Here is a 25,210-nt window from a genome sequence, read left to right on the forward strand (position 1 = left end):
CTAGCGAATGAGCCGGGCGGGCCGACCCCCGGCCTTTTGCTGTCGCCGCCGCAGGTGCCCGCCCGGGCCCAGGTGGGCGTCGCCGCACGAGTGCCCCCGCCCGTCGGGACCGTCGCGGGCGGCGCCTGGAGCCACCAAGGCCGGGCCTGCGGCCCGAGGCCCGCGGCTTTTTGCAGGGGCCTGCGCGGCTGGGCCGAGGCCCGCGCGCGGGGTCCCGGACGTCCGCGGGCGGAGCCCAAACCGCCGCCTTTGCGCGTGGGCCCAGCGGTAACATAATGAGCATGTGTTTCTCATATATTTGGCGAAAGGTTTGTTTTTATCGAAGTGATGCATGGTGATAAATCCCGATCCTGGACTTTCTCCCCCAAAAACCTTTTTGGAGAAAATGCGGAAGGCCCAAATATCGGTAGTCTTTGATTTCTGAGGCTGTGCAAGCCGGAGAAGTAAATGGATAGTTTTTCCTCGGGAGATGCTGAAAGGCTACTGATGTGCTCGGGTGGGGAGTGCTTGGCGAAGGTGGACGAAGGTCCTGGAGCCTGTGGCGCCCCTCCCCACCGGCTGTCGCTAGTGTCGTGGCTGTGACAGTGCCGCTGTCACTCGAGCTGTGCACGGCGTGTGATGTACCACTTCTTCGGGGCTCCACGGTCTCTGAATGCAGAGCTGGCCCTAATAAGATAATCAAAATAAAAGCCCTATGTTTTGTGTTTGGTGTATTGGGGATGATGCTAGTCTGTTTGCTCTAGCCTAAGGCACTCCACCACCATTTTATATTTGTTCAGTGCTGGAGAATGTAATCGGTTGTATTAAGAAAAAAGTTGTTGGTGGGGGGCTGTAACTTGCATTGAGACACTTCATTCGTAAACGTATCTTCTACACAATAATGTAAGCGATTTAAGACTATACTGCTGGTTGGATACCACACAGAAAGGAAGATTTCTGAAATGTTTATTTATAACTACAATTGCACATGTTTCACATGTGTCTTGGCAGTTTGATAATGCCCTCCAAAAGGAGGACAGGAGGAAAGGGCTAGATACTTTCCCTCTTCCTGCATGGCACTTCTGCCATGGAATTTGTGCTAATTTTAATTTCAAGTTGTAATTGGGCCCTGATTGTGGAATTGATTTTGTTTTGTTTTTCCATAATGAAAGTTATCTTCAGAGGCCAGTTGCCTACTGGTAATGTACTCTTATTATCCTATGCTTACACAAAGAGAAACCCATATCTTGGATTGTCTTGATTGCCAGAATAGTAAGTGCAAGTTCTTCTTAATGACTTTCCTAGTATTGTAAGCTATATTTGTTTCAGATGATTTGCAAATTTTTTTCAGGTGCACTTTGTCTTTTTCTTTTTTATTGCAAAAGTCTCAGCAGGTTCCTTACCTTTTTCTCTTATTTGGTCTGTTTTTATAGCCCATAAACTCTAAACAGTTTAGAATGGGTTGCACAGTGCTCTAGCCATGACTTGCGAGGAGGAGATAACCTCTTGACTCATCCAATTCATTTCTTGAACTTCTCAAACGATTAGTTTACAACTTGAGTATTAGTGTTTTTAAACGGGTCATACTAGTATAGTTCTACAGAAATCTTTAATAAAATAAGCTGCATTGATATTCTTTTACTTTCTAGAAGCAATAACTAATGCTTATTTGGGATCAGTTGGGACAACTGGGATTTAAGAAGGGTAGACCCTTGGAAGTGATTCTTAAGGAGAACCTGTGGCAGGATGGAAAGCCCCATATCTGGGATTCAGAAGATATGGGTTCTAGTCTTCACTCCCACTTAGTACTTTCTGCTTTATAGATAGTGGATGTTTTTATTTTTGCTCCTGATTATAAAAATAATAATAGTTTGCAGAAAAATTTGAAGGTACAGAAAAAAATACACACATCCAATTACCTGTCATACACCCAGCAGGAAACTGTCAACAGTTTGCTTTATTCCAGTCTTTTTTCTTCATATTTTGATGTTAATGAAATTATTTATGCATAGCAATTCTTATCCTGCTTTTAACTTAACATTATAGCTTAAGAATCTTCACATATTATTATAATCTGAATAAAAAAAATGTAAGCGCTACACATTTCCTTAACTACCTTTACCCAGTTGTTGGACTTCTAGGATTTTCAAAAGTTTTGCTCTTATAAGTAGGGCTGAAATTAATGCCTTTGGGTATTAGTTTTTGTTTTCAGTCTGGACTGTTTTCCTAGGATAGAGTCCAAGAAGTGGAATAACAAAGAATATGAAAACTTTTAAAGCTCCTAATATAGGTAAGTTTTTTTAAGTGGATCATTTGATCCGAAAGATGGCCAGTCAGTTGCTGTGTAAAGAAATTTACTGGGAGTCATGGAAGGGAAGACTATCCTGAATTACAGTTATCCCTTTTTAGTTCCGTTTTACAGGAATTCAGCATTAAAATAGAGGGCGATTTGCAAGTCCCAATGCAGATGTATCATAAGCATCTTAAGAATTATTGTACCCAGTCCACACCATTCTGCAAAAGATAAGTCATTTTTGAGGCAGAAAATCTCAAGACTATACATGATGACTTGTCCATGTTGTGTATAGTTTTGAAAATCAGAAACAAATTGAAACGTCTTAGGTATGAACAGGTATGATCTTTAAAAATCTAATTAATTTTATGTGTAGATAGATATTTTATCATTGATTTTTCCATGATAAAAATGTGAATAGAGCCACAATCCCAAATGCAAGCTTCTCACTTGAGTGTACTGCAAAATAGGCTTGAGACACATTTTGTTTTCCCACCTTTAATCTCTCTGACAATGGAGGCACCTTACAGTTGGTGATATCTTAACAATAGATACCAGCCAGGTGGCGGTTGTAATGTACTTATCATGTCTGCAAATGAACACGCTTGGTTGTTTCTCCTAGTGGCATGACTAGCCAAGTACAGTCTCTTAATGTTCAGCCAACAAATCAATTTAATGACCTTTTTTTTTTTTGAAATTATATTTTGAAATAAATTCAAACTTACAGCAACAGTTGCAGAAACAATACAAAACGCATACACAGAACTCCAGCATACCCCAACCCCGCTCCCCTGATACTGCGATCCACCAACTTTAACATCCTGTCACACCACCGTTTCTTTCTTTCCCTCCCTCCCTCTCTCCCTCCTTGTCTGTCATCCATCATCTATTGCTCTGTCTTCTGAACATATGAGAGCAAGCTGCACACATCCTTGAACAAACAATATAATTCACATATACGATTCCCTTTAATGACCATTTGAGGAAGGAATATGAGGCCTGGTTGTTGTCGGGGGGAAAACAAAAACAAAAACAAAAAACCTTCCTTTGACACCAGGTGAGATCAGGCAAGCACCATCATCAAAACTTGCTGATACCAGGTATGATCAAGCAAGCACCATCATCAGTAGCTTGGAAGAAAATACTGGGGACAGAAGTAGAACACTTTATTTTTAACTTTTTATTTGGAAATACTCTCAAAAGTACAGGTCAGTTTCAAAATTAGTTAAAAACCCCATACAGAGAACTCTAATATGACCCTATTCCCCAGATACCCATATCCACCAATTTTAACATTTTGCCACATTTGCCGTATCATTCTTTCTTTCTGTTGGTCCGTCTGTTTACCTATTTATCAATCCATTTTCTGAACTCTAGAGTGTAGGTTATGGTGTATACATCAGGCTCCTTGAACACTTAATTACTGCCACGTACATTTCCTAAGAACAAGAATATTCACTTATGTAGTCATCTTACATGTAGTTATCAAGTTCAAGAAATTTACCATTGATATAAAGCTTACAGTCTATATTCCAGATTTTTTCATAGGTCCCTATAATAATGCCCCTTTGAGCTTTTTCTCCTCTCTTGCTAGATCCCATCCAGGACATGCATTGCATTTAATTGTCATTGTCCCTTTAGTTTTATTTATTTATTTATTTATTTATTTTTTAATTGTGGGAACATATATGCAACATAGACTTTCCCATCTCAGCTACTCTCAGGTATACCATTCAATGGGATTAATCGCATCTACAATATTGTGTTACCCTCACCACCTTCCATTACTGAAACTTTCCCATTTTCCTGAACAGAAACCCTCTACCCATTATGCATTAACTCCCTATTTCCCCTGACCCCTGCTCTTGGCAACTTGTATTCTAATTTCTGTCTCTCTAAGCTGCATATTCTCCAGTATTTTCTTTGTATTTACCATGGGACTTAAATTTAATATCCTAAACCTATAACAATCCCATTTGCTTTGATACCAACTTAACTTCAATAGTATATACACACTATGTTCCTATCTCCCCCCACCCCCCATTATGTAGTTCTTGTCACAGATTATTACATGTTTATATAATATGGGTTGAAAACCACTGATTTATCATTACATTTTATTCATTTGCCTTTTAGATCCGGTAGAAAGTAAAAAGTAGGATTACAGACCAAAAGTACAATAGTACTGGTATTTTTATTTACCCATGTCATTACCCTCACTGGAGGTCTTTATTTCTTCATGTGGCATCCATCTATTGTCTGTTTTCCTTTCTTTTCAACTGTAGAGCTCTCTTTAGCATCTCTTGTAGGGCCAGTCTAGTGGTAACAAATTCTGTCAGTTTTTATTTGTCTGGGAATGCCTTACTCACTCTCATTGTTGAAATACAGTTTTGTTGGATATGGAATTCTTGGTTGGCAGTTTTTTGCTTTCAGCATAAATATGTCATCCCACTGCCTTCTTTCCTCTCTAGTTTCCAATGAAAAATTGGCTCTTAATCTTATTGAAGGCCCCCTTGTATGTGACATGTTGCTTCTCTCTTGTGGTATTCAGAATTCTCTTTATTCTTGGCATTCAACAGTTTGATTATAATATGCTATGCATGGGTCTGTTTGGATTTATCCTGTTTGGAGTTCATTGAGCATCTTGGATGTGTATAGTCATGCCTTTGAAATTTGGCAAGTTTCTATCCATTATTTCTTTGAATATTCTCTCTGCCCCTTTCTCTTTCTTCTCCTTCTGGTATTTCCACAATGCATATATTGGTACATTCAGTGGTGTCTCACAGGTTTCCCAGGCCCTTGTCACTTTTTTTTTCTTTTTCTTTTTTTGAATTCAGTTTTATTGAGATATATTCACAGTCATCCGTGGTGTACAATCAGCTGTTCACAGTACCATCGTATAGTTGTGCATTCATCACCCCAATCTATTTTTTTTAACATATTCCTTATACCAGAAAAAGTAAAAATAAGAATAAAAAATAAAAGTAAAAAAGAACACCCAAATCACCCCCCCACACACACTCCATTTTTCATTTATTTTTGTCCCCATTTTTCTGCTCATCCATCCATGCATTGGATAAAGGCTTTCCCAATCACACTGTCCCCCCTTGTAAGCTATATTGCTGTACAGTGATCTTCAAGAGTCAAGGCTACTGGGTTGCAGTTTGATAGTTTCAGATATTTACTTCTAGCTATTCCAATGCATTAAAACCTAGAAAGGGTTATCTGTGTAGTGCATAAGAATGCCCACCACAGTGACCTCTTGACTCCATTTGGAATCTCTCAGCCACTGAAACTTTATTTCATTGCTTTTTGCACCCCTCTTTTGGTCAGGATGTTCTCAATCCCACTATGTCAGGTCCAGATTCATCTTTGGGAGTTATATCCTGCGTTGCCAGGGAGATTTATATCCCTGGGAGTCAGATCCCACGTAGCGGGGAGGGCAGTGATTTTACCTGCCGAGTTGGGTTAGCTAGAGAGAGAGAGGGCCACATCTGAGCAACAAAGAGGTACTCAGGTGGAGACTCTTAGGCACAGTTATAAGCAGGTTTAGCCTTTCCTTTGCAGTAATGAGCTTCATAAGGGCAAGTCCCAAGACGGAGGGCATATCAAGCCATCAGTCCTCAGTGTTTGTGAGAACATCAGCAACAATCCAGGTGAGAAAGCCCAACACCTCTGCATTTTCACCCAGCTCTTTACGGGGGCCCTGCATATATATTTTTATTCTTTGCTCAAATTACTTTGAGATGTATTGCTATTTCACACTAACCTATACAAACCTACCGGGTCTCATTTCCTATTAAAAGTTCCATATAATTATGGTATTTGAACAAACTGTATGAGTTAAGTTGTTTAGGAAAGGTAGATCCTTTACCAACTAAACATCTCTTCCCTTGGTCTCACCTGAAAGTTGAAGTTTTAAAACACAGTCAGTATTGTCCTTTACCCTTTGGCCCGATTTGCTCTCCTCCTAACCAGATCTGCTTCATTCACATTTCTAATTGAAGTCTTGGCTCTTTTTCAGCTTTTTAAAAAACAGTTGCTATATGCACTAATTCTGACATTCATGTCTACCGAGTTCTAGCTCTGAGTTTCAGGTGTCCCACAGATACCTGAAGTTGCAGGGATAGATCAGGTTGTACACAAAGGGATCAGTATCTTAGAATCTAGAGATAGCCATTACAATTCAGGAATAGATGTGACCGCAGTAAGAGCTTATAATCTAGGGACCATTACAATAAGCATTCCCCTGATAAGCTGTGCTCTAAGATTCAATTCTCAGAGTTTATACGTTTTAGGCAGTTGTATATTGGTGAGGCATTATAGTGTTTGCCTTTGTTTTTGGCATAGTTGGCTAAAAATGCTGTCTGCAGTATCCATTCACCTCATTGGGTGTCTCAGCTTCACTCCTTCTCAGTATTCCATTGTATGCACACACAACAGTTTACCATTCTGTTCCTCAGTCGATGTACCTTCAGGCTACCTCCACCCATTGCAAATCATGCATAGTGTCTCCATAAACACCAGTGTGCAAATGTCCACTCTTGTCCCTGCTCTCAGATCCTCGAAGTATATACCCCTAATGAGGTTGCAGGACCTCATGGTACCCACATACTTAGTTTCTTGTGGAACCACCACACTGTCCTCCAGGAAGACTATACCATTCTGCCTTCAAACCAACAATAAATACTTATATCCCTCTCTCCATGTTTTATCTAGCAATTTTATCCCTATTTATATTTTTTCCTACAATTTTATAGAGGTATATTAGCATACCACATAATTATCCAAGTGTACAGTCAGTGCATGATATCATCATATAGTTGTGCATTTATCACCACAGTCAGCAGTTGAATATATTGACTACTATGAAAAAAAGTTTTTTTTAAATGAATAATAAAAATAAAAAAAACCATACAATACAATGTAATAGTAGGGTCAGGCAATACCACTACCAAGAATCCCATATCCCTCCCTTATATCCCCCTCTCATAAACATTTAGCTTTTGTATATTGCCTTTATTACATTTAATGGAAGCATATTACAGTGTTACTGTTGACCATAAACTCCACTTTGCTTTGATTTTATTTTTTCCCCAATAACATCCCCTTTCTAACACTCTGCATGGTTGACATTTGTTCTCCCACATGCAAGAACATTTTTGTATTTGTACATTGTCACAGTCATTGACCACTCCAGTTTTTGCGACGTTAAACAGTCCCCATCTTTATCTTCTATCTTTACCTCAGGTGTCGTACATGTCCCTAGCCCACCTCTTTCAGCTTTACTCATGAACAGATTTGTTTAGTGTACTTACAATATTGTGCTATCATCACGCAGTATTGTGCTTTCTATTTCTGGATCTGTACAGTCAATCCTGCTGAACATTCTGTAGTCCTTCAGCATCAAATGCCCGATCTCTACCCTCTTTCTGTCTCCTTTTATCAGCTTTTAACTCGCAAAGTTTGTTCATTAATGTTAGTTCATATTAGTGAGACAGTACAGTATTTGTCCTTTTGTTTCTGGCTGACTTCACTCAACATAATGTCCTCAAGGTTCATCCACGTTATTATATGTTCCATGTCTTTGTTCTGTCTTACAGCTGTGTAATATTCCATTGTGTGTATGTACCACAGTTTGTTTATCCACTCGTCTGTTGATGGACATTTGGGCTGTTTTCATCTCTTGGCAATTGTGAATAATGCTGCGGTAAACATTGGTGTACAAATGTCTGTTGGTGTCTTAACTTTCAGTTCCTCTGAGTATATGCCTGGTAATGTAATAGCTGGGTCATATGGCGAATCTACACTTAGCTTCTTGAGGAACTACAACACTATCTTCCAGAGTGATTGCACCATTCTACATTCTCACCAATAGTGAATAAGTGTGCCTCTTTCTCCATATCCTCTCCTGCACTTGTAATTTTCTGTTTTTTGGATAATGGCCATTATGTTAGGTGTGAGATGATATCTCATTGTGGTTTTGATTTGCATTTCCCTGATAACCAGTGAAGTTGAGCATTTTTTCATGTTTTTGAGCCATTTGTATTTCCTCTTCAGAAAAGCGTCTGTACATGTCTTTTGCCCATTTTTTAATTGGATTGTTTGTCTTTCTGTTGTTGAGTTGTAGAATCGCTTTATATATTTGGGGTATTAAAGCTTTATCTGATATGTGGTTTCCAAATAATGTCTTCCATTGTGTAGGCTGTTTTACCTTTCTGACAAAGTCCTTTGATGTACAAGAGTGTTTAATTTTGAGGAGATCCCATTTGTCTATTTGTTCTTTGGTTGCTCGTGCTTTGGGTGTAAGGTCTAGGAAACCACCTCCTATCACAAGATCTTTATATTTTCTTCTAAGAGTCTTGTGGTCTTAGTGTTAATGTGTAGATCTTTGATCCATTTTGAGTTAATTTTTGTATAAGGTGTGGGATAGGAGTCCTTTTTCATTCTTTTGGAAATGGATATCCATTTCTCCAAACACCGTTTATTGAAGAGGCTGCTCTGTCCCAGTTGCTTTCACTTGACTGCCTTATCAAATATCAATTGTCTGTAGATGCAAGGGTCTATTTCTGAACACTCAGTTCACTTCCATTGGTAGGTATATCTATCCTTATGCCAGTACCATTCTGTTTTGAGCACTGTAGCTTTGTAATATGCTTCAAATCAGGTAGTGTGAGACCTCGCACTTTGTCCCTCTTAAGTTATTTTTGGCTATCGGGGCACCGTGTCCTTCCAAATAAATTTGATTATTGGTTTTCTATTTCTGCAAAGTAAGTTTTTGGGATTTTAATTGGTATTGCATTGAATCTGTAAGTCAGTTTACATAGAATTGACATCTTAATTATATTTAGTTTTCCTATCAATGAACATGATATGTTCTTCCATTTTTAAGGTCCTGTTTGATTTCTTTTAGCAGTTTCTTGTAATTATCTTTATTTAGGTTTTTTGTGGCCTTGGTTAAGTTTATTCCTAAATACTTGATTCTTTTGGTTGCTGTTGTATATGGAATTTTTTTCTTGATTTCTTCCTCTTGTGCGCATTACTTTTGTATAAGGACATTACAGATTTTTGTGTGTTGATCTTGTACCCTACCACTTTGCTGTATTCATTTGTTAGTTCTAATAGCTTTGCTCTAGATTTTTCTGGATTTTCTGCATGTAGAATCATGTCATCTGCAAAGAGTGAAAGTTTTACTTCTTCGTCTCCAGTTTGTATGCCTTTTATTTCTTTTTCTTGCCTACTTGCTCTAGCTACAACTTCTAGCACAAAGTTGAAAAACAGTGTTGACATTGGGCATCCCTGTCTTTTTCCTGATGTTAGAAGGAAAGCTTTCCATCTTTCCCCATAGAGGATGATGTTAGCTGTTGGTTTTTCACATATTGCCTTTATCATATTGAGAAAGTTCCCTTCTATTCCTATTTTTTGAAGTGTTTCCATCAAGAAAGGATGTTGAATTTTGTCAAATGCCTTTTCTGCATCAATAGAGATGATCATGTGGTTCTTCTGCTTTGATTTATTGATATGGTGTATTACATTAATTGATTTTCTTGTGTTGAACCAGCCTTGCGTATCTGGTATAAATCCTACCTGGTCATGGTGTATAATTCTTTTAATGTGCTGCTGGATTCTATTTGTGAATATTTTGTTGAGGATTTTTACATCTATATTCATTAAAGAGATTGGTTTATAATTTTCTTTTTTTGTAGTATCTTTGTCTGATTTTTGTATTAAGGTGATGTTGGCTTCATAGAATGACTTCGGTAGCTTTCCCTCCTCTTCAGTTTTTTTGAAGAGTTTGAGTAGGATTGGTACTAATTCTTTCTTTCTTTTTTTTTTTTTAAATCATAGTTTTTATTGTAGAATATAACACATATACATAGAAGTGATAACTCTCCAAGTGCAACTAATTCTTTCTTGAATGCATGGTAGATGTCACATGTGAAGCCATCTGGTCCTGGAATTTTGTTTTTTGGGAGCTTTTTGATGACTGACTCAAACTCTTTACTTGTGATTGGTTTGTTGAGGTTGTCTATTTCTTCTCGAGTCTGTTGGTTGCTTTTCTAGGAAGTTGTCCATTTTGTCTAAGTTGTCAAGTTTATTACCATATAGTTGCTTGTAGTATTTTCTCATTATTTCCTTTATTTCTGCAGGGTCAGTAGTTCTGTCTCCTTTACCATTTCTGATTGCATTTATTTGCATCTGCTTTTTTTTTTTTTTTTTTTTTTTTTGGTTAGCCTAGCTAGAGGCCCATCGATGTTGTTGATTTTCTCAAAGAACCAACTTCTGGTTTTGTTGATTCTCTCTGTTGTTTTCCTGTTCTCAATTTCATTTATTTCTGCTCTGATCTTTCTTATTTCTTTCATTGTGTTTGCTTTGGGGTTTGTTGTTTTTCATTTCCTCCAGGTGAACAGTTAATTCCTCAATTTTTGCTCTCTCTTCTCTTTTGATATAGGCATTTAGGGTAATAAATCTCCCTCTCAGTACTGCCTTTGCTGCATATCATAAGGTTTGATATGTTTGTTTCCATTGTCATTTGCCTTGAGGTATTTACTAATTTCTCTTGTAATTTCTTCCTTTACCCACTGGTTTTCCAAAGAGTGTGTTGTTTAGCCTCCATGTATTTGTGAATTTTACAATCTTCTGCCTGTTACTTATTTCCAACTTCATTCCATTGTGATCTGAGAAAGTGTTTTTTATAATATCAATATTTTTAAATTTGTTGAGACTTGCTTTGTGACCCATCATGTGGTCTATCCTAGAGAATGTTTCATGAGCACTTGAGAAAAATATATATCCTACTGTTGTGGGATGTAGTGTTCTATAAATGTCTGTCAAGTCTAGTTCATTTATCGTACAATTCAACATCTCTGTTTCTTTATTGATCCTCTGCCCAAATGTTCTATCCATTGATGAGAGCAGGGTATTGAAGTCTCCAGCTATTATTGTAGAGGTGTGTACTTCTCCTTTCAGTGTTCTCAGTGTTTCCCTCATGAATTTTGGGGCCCTTTGGCTTGGTGCATAAATATTTATGATTGTTATGTTTTGTTGATGAATTGACCCTTTTATTAATATATAGCTTCCTTCTTTGTCTCTTTTAATTGTTTTACTTTTGAAGTCTACTTTGTCTGATATTAATATAGCTACTCCTGATTTCTTCTGGTTTCTGTTTCCATGAAATACCTTTTTCCAACCTTTCACTTTCACCTATTTTTGTCCTTGTGTCTAAAGTGAGTTTCTTGTAAACTCATAGATGTGTCATGTTTTTTAAACCAGTCTGCCAGTCTGTGGCTTAATTGGGGGTTTAATCCATTAACATTTAGTGTTATTACTGGAAGGGCAGTACTTTTTCTGCCATTTTGTCTTTTGGATTTTATATGTCATGTCTTATTTTTTCCTCTTTCTCCTTTAACACTTCCTGTTAATCTTCATTTCTACACTCTTCTCCAAACCTTTCTCTCCTGTCTTTTCCTATCAGCCTGCATCACTCTTTAGTATTTCTTGTAGTACTGGTCTCTTATTCACAAACTCTGTCAATGTCTGCTTGTCTGAAAATACTTTAATCTCTCCCTCATTTTTGACGCACAGTTTTGCTAGATACAGAATTCTTGGTTGTCAGTTCTTCTCTTTCAGTATCTTAAGTATATCATCATACCACTGTCTTCTCGTCTCCATGGTTTCTGTGGAGAAATCTGTACATAGTCTTATCAGACTTCCCTTGTATGTGATGGATTGATTTTCTCTTGCTTTCAGAATTCTTTCTTTGTCTTTGACATTGGACAATCTGATCAGTAAGTGTCTTGGAGTGTAGTCTATTGGAATCTATTTTGTTTGGGATACACTGTACTTCTTGAATTTGTAATTTTCTTTCTTAAGAGTTGGGAAATTTTCAGTGAGTATTTCTTAAATTATTCTTTTTGCCCCTGTTCTGGTTTGCTAATGCTGCCAGGATGCAAAACACCAGAAATGGATTGGCTTTTATCAGGAGGGTTTATTTGGTTACAAAGTTACATTCTGAAGGCCATAAAGTGTCCAAGGTAAGGCATCAGCAATCGGGTACTTTTCACTGGAGGATGGCCAGTGGTTTCAGGAAAACCTCTGTTAGCTGGGAAGGCACGTGGCTGGCGTCTGCTACAGAGTTCTGGTTTCAAAATGTCTTTCTCCCAGGATGTTCCTCTCTAGGCTTCAGCTTCTCTCCAAAACGTCACTCTCAGTTGCTCTTGGGGCATTTGTCCTCTCTTAGCTTCTCTGGAGCAAGAGTCTGCTTTCAACATTTGTCTTCAAACTTTCTCTCATCTGCAGCTACTCTCTCAGCTTCTGTGCATTCTTCAAAGTGTCCCTCTTGACTGTAGCAAGCCTGCTCCTTCTGTCTGAGCTTACGTATTGCTCCAGCAAACCAATCAAGACCCATGCTGAATGGGCGGGGCCACACCTCCATGGAAATTATCCAATCAGAGTTATCACCCACAGTTGGGTGGGGCGCATTTCCGTGGAAACAACCTAATCCAAACGTTCCAATTTAATCCCCACTAATATGTTGCTCCCACAAGATTGCATCAAAGGACATAGCTTTTTCTGGGGGACATAATATGTAAAAACTGGTACAGCCCCTTTTCCCTTCTCTTCTTCTGGGACACTCTGAACATGTATATTTGTGCACTTTATGTTGTCACTTAGCTCCCTAAGACCCTGCTCTTATGTTTCCATTCTTTTCACCATTTCTTCTTTTGTGTGTATGAATTCAAATGTCTTGTCTTCAACTTCACTGATCCTTTCTTCAGCCTGTTCAAGTCTACTGTTGTATCCCTCCATTGTATTTTTCAACTCCTCCATTATGCCCTTCATTCCCGTAAGTTATACCATTTGGTTTTTTTTAAGTTTATGAATTCTTCTTTATGGTCATCCAGTGTCTTCTTATATCCGTCATCTCTTTTGCCATATCTTCCCTCAGCTCATTTAGTTGATTTAGCATTAGTTGTCTGAACTGTATCTTGGTTGAGCTATTAGTTCCTTTGGCTGGTCCATATTTTCATGTTTCCTAGTATGACTCATTATCTTAAGCTGTCTAGGCATCTGACTTTATTGATTAGTTTATTCTGGAGCTCATTTTCACTCTGTTACCTAGGGTTTTCTTATTGGTTGGCTTTGTTCTCTAACCCTTGGTGTTCAGTTCTACTTATTCTAGACCTTTAACTTAGGTTCTATTTAGTTGATGAGAGTTTTTCACCTCTTTTTTTTCTGTTTCTTGCCCTGCCTTTCCATAGCCTTTTTGTGAGAGTGTCTCCTCAGATATGGTCAACCCCAGTCAGGTTTTCCCAGTCCAGAGAGGCCCAGGTCTCAGGAGGAGGATATGGAGTTTCCCTGAGAATGAGACCTTCCTGCAAAACCTTTAGACTCTGTGCTTTTCCTGTCCTGTCCAGCAGGTGGCACTTGCCAGCCTGCAGCTCCCCTATCAGTGTAAGGAAGTGTGGAGGCTTTTGTTCTCCTGGTGACCCTGACCCTGCCGGGGGCGTGGCTGACCGAAGTTGGTTTCTGAATTCCAGCGCTTGGGGTCTGAGTTCCCTGAAGGAGGGCTGCCACTCAAGCTGGACCACATCCTCCTTTTCTTGGGGGAGTTATGCCCTTTAGGGAGATGTCTCCCCCACTAGACTTACTGCTTTGTCTCTCAGAGCTATCTTAGCTCTGCTCTTGCTTGGGCCCAGCAGCCAATTGCAAGTCTTTAAGGCTTTCTGTAATGGGCTAACTATTCTAAGTTATTTTAAAAAAAGAAAGAGAGAAAAAGAAACAAGAAAAAGAAAGGCCCAGTATAGATTATTTAAATAAAAGTGTTTTAGTCTTATTATCTCTTCCTACTGGATAGTTACTCTGAGACACCTTGAATTCCTTCCTTGCAGGGGGCCGGGTTGACACAGCAGTTCTGATGGGATATTGCAATGTGAAAAGAAGGAGTTGGAGAGTAATTGAGGAGTAAAGAAGAAACCAGAAAAACTGGCTTTTCAGAGAAGGGCCCTGGCTTCCCAGGTTTGCATATGTGCCTGATTCTGTTGGCGCGCAGCCCTTCTTCATATTATGTTCACTCCCAACTCCACAAGTCTCTGTTTGTTTGTTTTTTGCTGTTTTTGCTAGCTCTTTCTCCTCTCTGCTGGGCTGACTGCTTCCAGATTCTCCAGTGTCTGGTCTCAGTTTATCTGTGTTTGGAGTTTTTGTTCAGCAGTCTGAGTTTGTTAATCAGTTCTGCAACTGAGGCCATGTTGAGCCTTCCTCCTGGTTCCCAGCACTGACTTCCCCTCCCTCAGGAAACCAGCCACAAAGCAGTCTGCTGTGCCTGGCGGGGAGGGACACAGATCCCTTGGCTGTGAGAACTTACAGGTTTTGCTGATCTCAGCTGTTCCATGTGTTTGAGACTGTTGTATGATGCATAACTGAACACAGATTTCCATGAGGTGTCTGTTCCACACAGTTGCTGGCCATCTACCAGCTGCTCCAGCGGAGTAACTAAAACCCACACCTCACCACTCTGCCATCTTGCCCCTTGTTACTTTTCTTTCTTGTTTCAGCTTCTCAGAGAGAATGATTTCATTTGTCTTATCTTCGGGTTTACTGATTCTTTCTTCTTCCAGCTCCGAACTGTGGTCTAACCCCTAAGGAATTTTAAATTTCTTTTACTGTGGTCTTCAGTTGTCTGTAGCTCCTTTTCATAATTTCCATCTCTCTATTGATATTCTTTTTGTGTTCAGCGTTTTCCTGATTTCATTTAGTTCTTTGTTCATGTTTTCCTTTAGCTCTTTATGCATATTTAGGATCCTTTTTAAAAAGTGTTTGCCTGCTGTGTCCCAGGTCTGGTCATTCTTAGTGATGGTTTCTACCTACTGTTAATCTTCTTCTTTGCCTGTGCTATTGTTTCCTGTTTCGTCATATTTTTTGTGATCTTTTGTTGAAACCTGGACATTTTGATATTTTAATGTGTTTTTGTTAGACTATAGACACTGAGGCATCTCTTTCTTAAGCTTGTATCCAGCTAGTATTATGTCAGAGCTTTCCTTCAATGCCAGGAGCCCTTGAATGAATAAATGAATGAATGAATAGGGAGGAGGGAGGGAGGGAAATCACCTTTCTCAGTCTTTGTAGAGTGATCTTTGCACAGAATACTTTCCTTCAGAGCTTATCCACACAGTGAGTTTAGAGAATATCTCCAGGCCAAGGGTCCCTGGTTCTTTCTTCACATGCCCCTTATCTTGGGTATGCACATTTGGCCCTAGGAATCCCCCCTCCCCTCCCATATATAGATTCAAAGGCCCCCTCTTTCTTTGGACGAGTTGCTTCATGGTCCTCAGTACCTCACTATATGTCCTGCAGCTAGCAATCTCTTGTCCCAAGGCAGCCACTTGACTGCTCTCCCATAGCTTTCTGTAGGAGAGTACTGTGAGTCACCTTCTACATGCAGGGCAATTTCTGTGACAGCGAGCCCCTCAGGTCACCACTACACGTATATGCCCACAGTATGGGGACAAGGGTGACTCTGCTCCCTTTGGAACCAGGACCAGGGATCTGCACTGAGAGCTCCAGGCTGGAGCTAGTGAGGGGTGAGGGAGGGGACAGCCAGGGTACCATGAGATGTACTGCTTTTAAGTGGCTTTTTTCTTGATTTGGCACTTGCCCTGTTCCTGCAGTTCTTTAACTATTTTCTGGAGCTTTGAGAAGGATGTTTCTGCCATTTCTTGCTGGTTGTTCAAAGCTTCTGTGAGGGTAGGGAGCCCTGAAGTATCTCGCTTCTTCATCTTGGTTGAGGTGGGTTGCGGGATGGCTATGGATTGAGGTGGAAGTAGATAGATGCACTTTGAAATTTAAGATCTCTGAACATAGATTGGGACTGATTCAGGTAATGTGATATCCCCCTGTCCTCTTCTGGTTTTCCATGGGCTAGGAAACAGGGAATCTGCAGTTTAAAAACACTCCAGGAAGAACCATTTACATTAAATCTTCCACATATTTTCTTGGAAAAATAAATCAAACTTAAAAAGCCTTCAAGCAGTTTTGAAGCTAGGAGTAGTCCAAAATAAAGGCGCCAGTAAGGCAGTGCTTTCTCCTGAATGTCTGTAACACTCTGGCGCAGGCTGTCAGCAATCTTGAGGTTCTTTGGCTTGTATCCCTGTCTTGTGTCACATGGTGATGTCCTCTACTTTCTTTTCTGGGTTCCGTTCCCAAAAGTAATACTTTTCACCTCCTCATGGAGAAGAAAGTAATATTAGATGAGAAAACATGGATTCTCATCCATTCTGAGTCAAAAAGTAATTTGTAAGAGTTGAATTCTGAAAGTTATATTTTAGGAATACATTAAATTTATGCTGCTTGTTTTTTCCTTTTTATGTTTTCATGAGAGCTTTATATGATAAAGTTTGTCTAAAGGGCTTGTTCCATAAATATAAAGCAAAAAATTTCAAGACATAAGAAAACCTTGGATCATAGCTTAATTGCCAGTATTTTGGGGTTTGTTTTTAGTAGCACATAAAATAACAGTGCATCTTACAGTGGGATGCCATCTTCGATTCTGTGAAGTGGTACCATGTTGATTCTATTTTTGTAAGCTGCTAACTTTAAACAAACTGTAATTAAACAACGTTGAGCTTGATATTAGTAACTGTAAAAAGGGAACCTGTTTCAAACCCTGTTTTGAGCTAAGAGGATCTCTCTAAATCTAATTATATTGCAGGCTTTGCTTAAATGCTTATTTTCTTGAATTAGTATTATCCATTTTTGGGAAAAAATAAAACTATGTCAAATTCTTAAGAGTGGCACTAGCCAAACAAGCTTTCCTGATGCTTTCTTTTTTTGCATCTAAAATAATAATATAGGGAATGGGAGTGAGATACTAGAGCTAAAAAGACCTTGTCAAATCCAAATCTTTTTGAGCCCTGGGGAAGTAGAGGACTGAGATCATATACTTCATTTACTGGCATAGTGATTTTGTGCCTTTTTTAAAAAACAAAACAAAACCAAAAAAGCATACTGACTTAGCTTCCTCCTAAAAACAGGAAGCTAAGAAATAGATTTCCCCCATCCAGTAATGTCTAAGGCTAAGTAATTGTTTTTAGAGTAAAAATACATGTTAATTTTAAAAATTTTAAGTTGCACTTATCTCAATAGTTGCTGGTATTTTATTTCGTCCCCAAATTATTCCTGGTTTGGGATATAATATGTTGAACACATCTTGACACTGATGTGCTGAGATTCCTTATCACTGACCATTTTTCTTGATATTCTTGATATTTACTTAATGACAGGTTGGTTTTTTCCCCCCTTAAAATGAAGACAATTTTTTCATGTTTATAGTAAAATAAAAAGCCAACAATATAGAAAAGTATAAAGAAGAAAGTAAAAATAATCCCAAATTCTGCACTCAGAAAAAATCTAGTTAGCATTTTATAGGCTGAAGAGTCGGCCATGCTGGGGAGGGAATGGTTCTAATGTACTGTGGTATTATTTTGAATTGGGGTGAAAAAAGGTTTGGCATTACTGGAAGAGATCATGGAAGAAAAGAAATAATCATAATAAGTTATCCTGAAAAAAGACAATTGAAATATTTATACATCCTATTTTGTTAATTTTGCCTGGAATGTTTCTGTTGATTTATTCTTAGTTCAATTACAGAATTTTAATTCATTAAAAATATACCTATGTTGTGCCTTGTAAAGTTTATGGATTGTAGTTGTAAAATCCTGTTTTAATGAAGTGAAACTGAGAACAAAGAACTCTGACTTCCTGGCATTAACTATATATATTAAAAAAAAGAATATAAATTAAAACTCAGAATTACTAGAATACTAATTTCTAGGACTTTAGCTTCCTTTAGGAAAAATTTTTTTTCTGATTGATTTATAATAATTAATGTAAACTTATTAACTTTATTTTATACAGACAAGGTCTTTACTGGGTGTATTTGAAGAAGATGCTGCAGCTATTTCTAACTATATGAACCAGTTGTATCAAGCTATGCATCGGATTTATGATGCCCAGGTAAAAAGCCAAGGGCTAATTCAGTGCTCTTTTTAAATGGACCTTTAAGTTCCATGAGGACAGATATAGTTTGCTTGTTTACTGGTGTCTAGCTCTGTCCCTGGGTTATAATAATATTTTTTGAATGGATGAAAAAACATTATTTTGTACCACAGAGCTCACCTTTCATTACTAGTGTATAGTTTGTAGCACTACAAAAGTGGTGAAAATTGAAGCATCCCCCCCCCCCCCCAAACACAGTAAGGGGGAAACTTATTGAAATTCACTGTCAGTGGTCATTCTTTCCCTAGATTTGACTGAAAACCCAGTATTATCACCAGTTTTTTTCTCTTAAGATACTTTTAATCCAGTGGGATATTTGCTCTTCTTAGGTAAAGAATTTGAAAGTCATCTGCCTTTATCTACTTAGAATTAGGTATTAAAAATTAGATAATATAGCTGTAGCTTTGGAATGGGAAAGAATAACTGAAGAAAGATATGGCTAGATTTTTTGTTGAGCAGGCATATAAAATTTGAGGCTATGTTTATGTAACCTAATTACAAGCCTTAAGAGCAACCTGGGTTCCATGGTATACTCCCTTTGGGATTAATTAAATGTACACATTTCGTTTTTCCCCTCTTCTTATTTTCTTTCCTTTCCAGATTCATGTTTTCATGTGAGAGTTGCTGTGATAGTAGTTTATGTTTTTATCTTGTGATAAGTCCCATGAGATTTGATTCATGAATGGAGAGAAACTTAATATGTAAAAGGAATGTTATTTTTCTCATTATGTCTATAACTGAAAAAACTTCTGATTAAAAAATATCTCCTTCATATGGCTTCATTCTGCTAGATTATATGAATGGATTGACTACATTTTGTTCATGTGTTATTAAATGCTTATCATGATCATCATCTAGAGAAAATAGTCATCAATGAAGAATCTCTTACGTACAGTTTATTTGTAGCTTTAAAAATATTTAATTTAAGGCTGTTTTTCATCAGCCAAAAGAAAAAAAAAAAGAATACCCAAGAAAACAAAAACACACGTGGAACACATGTGAATTTCTTGATAATAGCTAATGTCATGGTTTGTGTTGCCCTTTAAAGTGCTTTAATGTTATTTCCTTTTCCACCAATTTAATAAGATGTTTAGAATTTATGTTAAATGATTATAGAAATAACTTAAGTATCTTCAACTAAAAATTTTTCTTAATCCAGAGTATTGTGCTAATTTGAATACCAATCTTTTCCCCATAGAATGAATTAAGTGCAGCAACACACCTGACTTCAAAACTTCTAAAAGAATATGAAAAACAGGTACTGTATATGAAAGTTTTATAAGCATAATTTAAAATATGCAGTGATTCAATATCTGTATAAACTGAATTTTCTCCTCAGAAGTTCTTAAGCTTTCCTGAATTCACAGAGCATCCTTTTGATATGCCACTGAAATTTCACAGTAGCCCTTATATTGAGATAATTTTAGACACAGAGGTTATTATTTAGTTTACCTGTCTTCTTTTTTACAACTGATGAAACAGAGGCTTGGTCAAGGTTGTGTTGCTGGTTTCTGGAGGAACTGGAGCTAAATATGGAATCTTCTAACTGCCAGAACAGGGTGTGTTCCTATATACCATGTTAATTGGTTTACTCACCAGACATTCTAATTGATACTTCTGTTATGTGAATTACATACATTATTTTATTAAAATGACATTTTTATGGCTTATTAAAAAGTTTAGAAGTTTTCCAAAGTTATTGAAAAATGTAAATTTTAATGCTGTCATTCAAAAAAGACATAGCAGCATTGAACTTCTACTTCATCTGTTCCTCACTTTTCAGCGTTTTCCACTGGGAGGTGATGATGAAGTTATGAGCTCTACTTTGCAACAGTTTTCAAAAGTCATAGATGAGGTAAGTGTTTATATTATCTTGCTTGAATAAATGGTCTTATAATTAAGTTACTTAGGTTGTTTAGCTTTTATTGGGAACTTTTATTATTGTAGTCAGATGAGTAAAGCTCTATTATAAGGAATACTATTTAAAGAAAAACCTTATTTCAACATCCTGGTGGCTGTCTCAACAAAACAGTACTTCCTTTGGCTAATTAAAACACATTATTTTCAAGGAATCATCATACAGGTGTGCTTTCTCTACTCCCAGTTCATGTAACATTCAATCTTTTGATTATGTTACTTGATGTAGCAGGGAGAGAAGAGTTAAGCTGTGAGCTACAGGTAGGTTCTTCATGGTTCCTTTCTTCTGCCACCAAGCAACACTTTACCTTTCAGTCTTTATTATTCTTTCCAGCCACAAATAGCCAAAATCAATCCTTAATTTCTCAAAAGTTAGGAGGAGGAAAGGTGGTGAGAGATGTGGTGAGAGTCCATAACTGTTTAATTTACTAGTTCTGTCTTTTCTAGATCCTTTTAACTGGAAAAGTAATTTAAATATTTTAACAATTCATTTTAGCAAAACATTGTCCCATGGAGATCAGTAAAAAGGAATATTTTTAGAAAATGGAAACCTTTTGACTGTGTATTTCATACTAAATTATGTAATTTTTAGTTTCTTTTATATAAAACATACCTTAAAGCCTTTTATACTAGATTTTGTTAATTTGCATATCCCTGGTTAAATGTCTTTGTATAGTTAGTTATTTGGCCTTTTTGGTCTTTTCTTTTACTAGCTTAGCTCTTGTCATGCGGTACTTTCAACTCAGCTTGCTGATGCCATGATGTTCCCCATTACCCAGTTTAAAGAAAGAGATCTGAAAGGTATTAAGTCAAGCTTATGTTTACATCTCATCAGCTGTCATGAGCTCAATGCTTGTAAACTGTGTTATAACTCTGTACCATAACCATTCCTGATCACTCTGTGCCACTTTTACTGTCATCAATCACCAGACAGTTATAGGAGCTCCTGCTAGGTGTCATGCTTGATCCTGTGGAATACTGATAGGAATGAGGTGTCCCTTCCCTTGAGAAACCCTAGAGAGGGACATTGGTAAACACATAATTATGGCACTATGTCTTTTGTAATTAGGGAATGGTCAGGGTACTACACAGGCTCAGAGGAGGGGGTCAGAAAGGCTTCCCCAAGGATGTGTCATGAACATTGAACAAGAAGGAATTTTCCAGGAGAAGAGGAATATTGTTCAATTAGAGGACTAGAATGTTCAAAAGTGTGGGTTGTGAAAACACAGCTTGTTTTGAGAATGATGAAAAAGTCAGTGTGGCTGCATGTTTGATGTTTTGGTGCATGGCAAGAGATGAATCTAGAAATAGATTAGCCGGCACTAAATCATGAATGGTTTTATATGCCATGCTAAAGAGGATGAACTTGAGTTTATGAGAAAGAGAAGCCAATGGAAATCCTTAAAGAACAGAGTGGATTTAGTGTCCAGGAAATTGGATTAGGAAGTAGTGAGAGTCCAGTGGGGTATTACCAAGTCTGGAACTGGGACAGTGGCACAAGGGATATGGGAAATATGTATGGGTTGGGGTAGGAGTGGAGGTAGGAGTGCTGCTGTATCTAGCCCTCTACTGCTTCATGTTTTTGTTTGTTTGTTTGTGGGCATCACTAGGTGATGCATTGTGGATTTTACAGAATTGACCCTGCTTTCCCATAATTTATAATCTCAATCATGTAGACTTACTTAATATATAGAAAATGGAAATATTGAACCAATATATTAATGGATAGTATTTAAATTATACATGGAATAAAGGCAAATTCATCTTAGAAATGGAGTTGTGATCCTCAAGAATTGTTGTTTCTAAGGTCTAGAAACAAGATTTTTTTTTTCTCACAATCTAATGGAAACTGAATGTCATAGCCTTGTTTTAAAAATGTTCTTTATTTCTCATTCAGCATTTTCACTTATTAGTTATGAAAAATATGAAACTAACATAAAAATGAATTAATAAGTTGGATTCTGTATGCGAAGTCAGAATATTTGTATAAATTTGCAGTGGGTTTTAAAATTAACTGTTCTTAGTGATAGTAAATGTTCCATAGCTAACAAAAATGGAGAGTAACTTTTCACCTTGGGTGTTAAAGTATGAAATATTATTTCGGGGTTTTCTAAAACAAAATTTAAAATATTTCATAAATATGCTAAACTGAAATTATTTTTGTACTTTTTCAGAAATACTCACATTGAAGGAAGTGTTTCAAATTTCTAGTAATGGTAAGTTCTGATACCTTACACTCTTATTTGTTATAATGATGTATTTATCACTGAAAATCCTGGGCCAGATTCTGTGTAATAATTGAAACAAATTAACCTAATTAAAAGTTGAAGTGAACATTATTTAAATCAATGTTGTTACTAAATTGCACTGCTTACACTGTATGAAAAATTTAAAAGGAAATTAAATCTTGTGATTTGCTGTCTTCATGATATGTAAGGCGGGTGGTATACTTTTTTTTTCTCTTCCTTGTTTTTGCATATATTCCATATTTTCTTTAATGATCACTTACTATTTTTCTACTAAAAATTGCTTTTAAAAACTTAATGGATTACAATTTCCTTGGAATTACATGTTCTTTTTTTTTTTGCCAGTTTGATAAATAGAAACATACTTTACAGAAATTGGCTGTGGGGAATATTTGTTTGGAGTGAGCATGGGGTAGGGAGTTCTTACCTTGCTTTAGACCATTTGTAGAAAGGTGCACATATGAAACCCATTTAAGTCACTTAAGTTTGGAAAGTGTTAACAGTCATTTTTGTTTTCCAGATCATGATGCTGCCATTAACAGATACAGCCGATTGTCAAAAAAGAGAGAAAATGACAAGGTGTGATACATAATTACTCCTTTAATATTTCGATTAACACCTGTTTCATTAGGTGGTCTGTTTAAAAATAGTAGCCAGCAGGTACTTAGTATGTTTTGCTGTTTTGCTCTGATTTTTCCCTTTTAGCTGTTTCAAAGCCTTTCTATACATGGTGAGGTGTAAATAAATAATTGGTGGTCTCTTTAAACAAAATATTTTTCTGCTACCAGAATTAGATAAATAAATGAACATAATCATTTAAAAAATGTAATTGATAACAAGTATTCAACACTCTCTTTTTGCTTTGTAGTTCAATAATATTGTATTTTTTCTGTTTTTATTTGACCTTTTATGTGTGCAGAAATGTCTTCTGAGATACCATGGTTATAAGATTGAATTGTTGCACACATAATTCAATGAAATTCTTTTTGAGGTCCTTTTCATTTACAGAGAAGGTCTATATTTTTTATATTTCTTCAAGTAGTGAAATCCAGAAATACCATACTATATTGGAGAGGAATGCCTTCAATTAAAGATCAAAGAACAGAACAAGTAATCTGGTGCTTCTTAATGTCCTCTCTCCCTTGCTAGTCTAATCCAAAGTTGGACATGTAGGCCCTAATAAGTGTTTGTGGTTTAGGTGATTTCTGTGCCTGGAATTTGGTGTCTGCAGCCTTGGCTATAGCTGCTGGTAGGGACACAGTGCCTACTTGTAGAAATCCATGAATAGGTATAATTTACTGTGCAACACCTACTATGATGCAATATAGGAGACATTTCTTGCCAAAGTTCAGTGCAAAGATCTTATGTACTATTCATTTGAAAGGTCTAAAATAATGTATTTTTGACATAGCTGCCATACTTCTCTTTTTGCCATTTTTGTTTTCTAAGTGATCTCTGCTTTCCATTTCTAATTTTAGTTCACTGATAACTTGATGGTGTCCATATTGGTAAAACACATACATTTTGAGATCTACATTACTTCCTTTGCCTTAGAGAAGTAATTAATGGCTTGGTATAATTTTGGTACATTTACATTGCCTCTGTCCAGGTATTTTAAAAAGCATTCTTTCACCAGTTTCATTTTATTTAAAAATGTATTGGGCACCTACTAAATGTAAAGAAATATATTGGGTACTATGGGGAACATAACTGAGTAGGCTACACCCCTGCCCTCAAGAAGTGGATAATCCACATTTGTTGAAGGCTTCCTTTGTGCAGGCATGCGATTGGGCTAGGTGCTAGGGTGAGGGTAAAGAGAAAGCGTGGGATTAACGCCCAGTTAAATGTAATAGAAATCTTTCCAAAGTTCTGAGAGAGCACAGAAAAGATAACAGGTTTAGTGAATTGGGAAAGGATGCACTTTTAGGGGGTGATACTTGCATTGGATCTTAAAGGATGAGTGGGAAGTCATGGGTTTAGGATGGAGTGAGAGCATTTCTGGAAGGTAAACAGCATTTGCAGAGGTACATGATGGAGTCAGAAGACTCAAGAGTACTGGCTCTGGAGTCAGACTGCTTGGGGGCAAATCTCAACTTTGCCACTTATTTGCCTGAGGTCACATAGCTAGTTACTTAACTTCAAGCCTTTCTTTCCCTATCAAAAAACCTCAGTGGTTGTGAAGATGAAATAAAGTAATACATGCAGAATATATGGCTTATAGCAAGTTTTCAATAAATTCTAGCAATATGATGATGATAGAAAGATAATCATTTCATTGTGTCTGAAGCATAGGATTTATTTGGTGAGATATGGCAGAGATGACAAGAAAGTAGTAGTTTGGGGCCAAATTACTATGTTAATGACCTTAAATTTATTTTAAAGAGTGTAGGCAGCCACCAAAGGATTTGAAGTAGGTGCATAACTTCAAATGTGGCTGGAACAAAAAGACTAATGGAAATGTGAAGGAAACAAGTCTAGAAAGAATCCAGTTAATAGGTAATGATACAGTTGGCAAAGACATAATGAGTGTCTAAGCTAAGATTGTTATTGAAAGTGGAGAGGAGGGAATATTTTTGAGAGATACTTCAAATGTAGAATTGACAAGAGTTAGGATACAAGGAGGAATAAAAAGAGTCCTAGGTTTCTTCAATGACTAGGTGGATGCTGGAGTAATTAAGAGAAATAAGAAGCATAAGTGGAGCAGTAAGTTTTGTGGGAAGAT

The 25,210-nt window shown here is 37.3% G+C and overlaps 1 protein-coding gene across 2 annotated transcripts in view; it reads left to right on the forward strand.

Annotated features, from left to right (window-relative positions):
- Positions 1–25,210, forward strand: part of APPL1 (adaptor protein, phosphotyrosine interacting with PH domain and leucine zipper 1) — a 52,249-nt gene that overhangs the window by 177 nt on the left and 26,862 nt on the right. Inside the window, exons 1-7 of one of the 2 annotated variants that reach the window (XM_037798724.1) lie at positions 2,252–2,269; positions 18,185–18,283; positions 19,524–19,583; positions 20,109–20,180; positions 20,956–21,043; positions 22,417–22,458; positions 23,009–23,067. In XM_037798724.1, the coding sequence (XP_037654652.1) occupies positions 18,239–18,283; positions 19,524–19,583; positions 20,109–20,180; positions 20,956–21,043; positions 22,417–22,458; positions 23,009–23,067 (366 nt within the window). In that variant the 5' untranslated portion in view covers positions 2,252–2,269; positions 18,185–18,238. Of the gene's footprint in view, positions 1–2,251; positions 2,270–18,184; positions 18,284–19,523; positions 19,584–20,108; positions 20,181–20,955; positions 21,044–22,416; positions 22,459–23,008; positions 23,068–25,210 lie in introns of those variants that run through there. The other variant, XM_037798723.1, reaches the window with a different exon arrangement.

This window comes from Choloepus didactylus, chromosome 1 (assembly GCF_015220235.1).
Source record: "Choloepus didactylus isolate mChoDid1 chromosome 1, mChoDid1.pri, whole genome shotgun sequence".
Taxonomy (NCBI): Eukaryota; Metazoa; Chordata; class Mammalia; order Pilosa; family Megalonychidae; genus Choloepus; species Choloepus didactylus.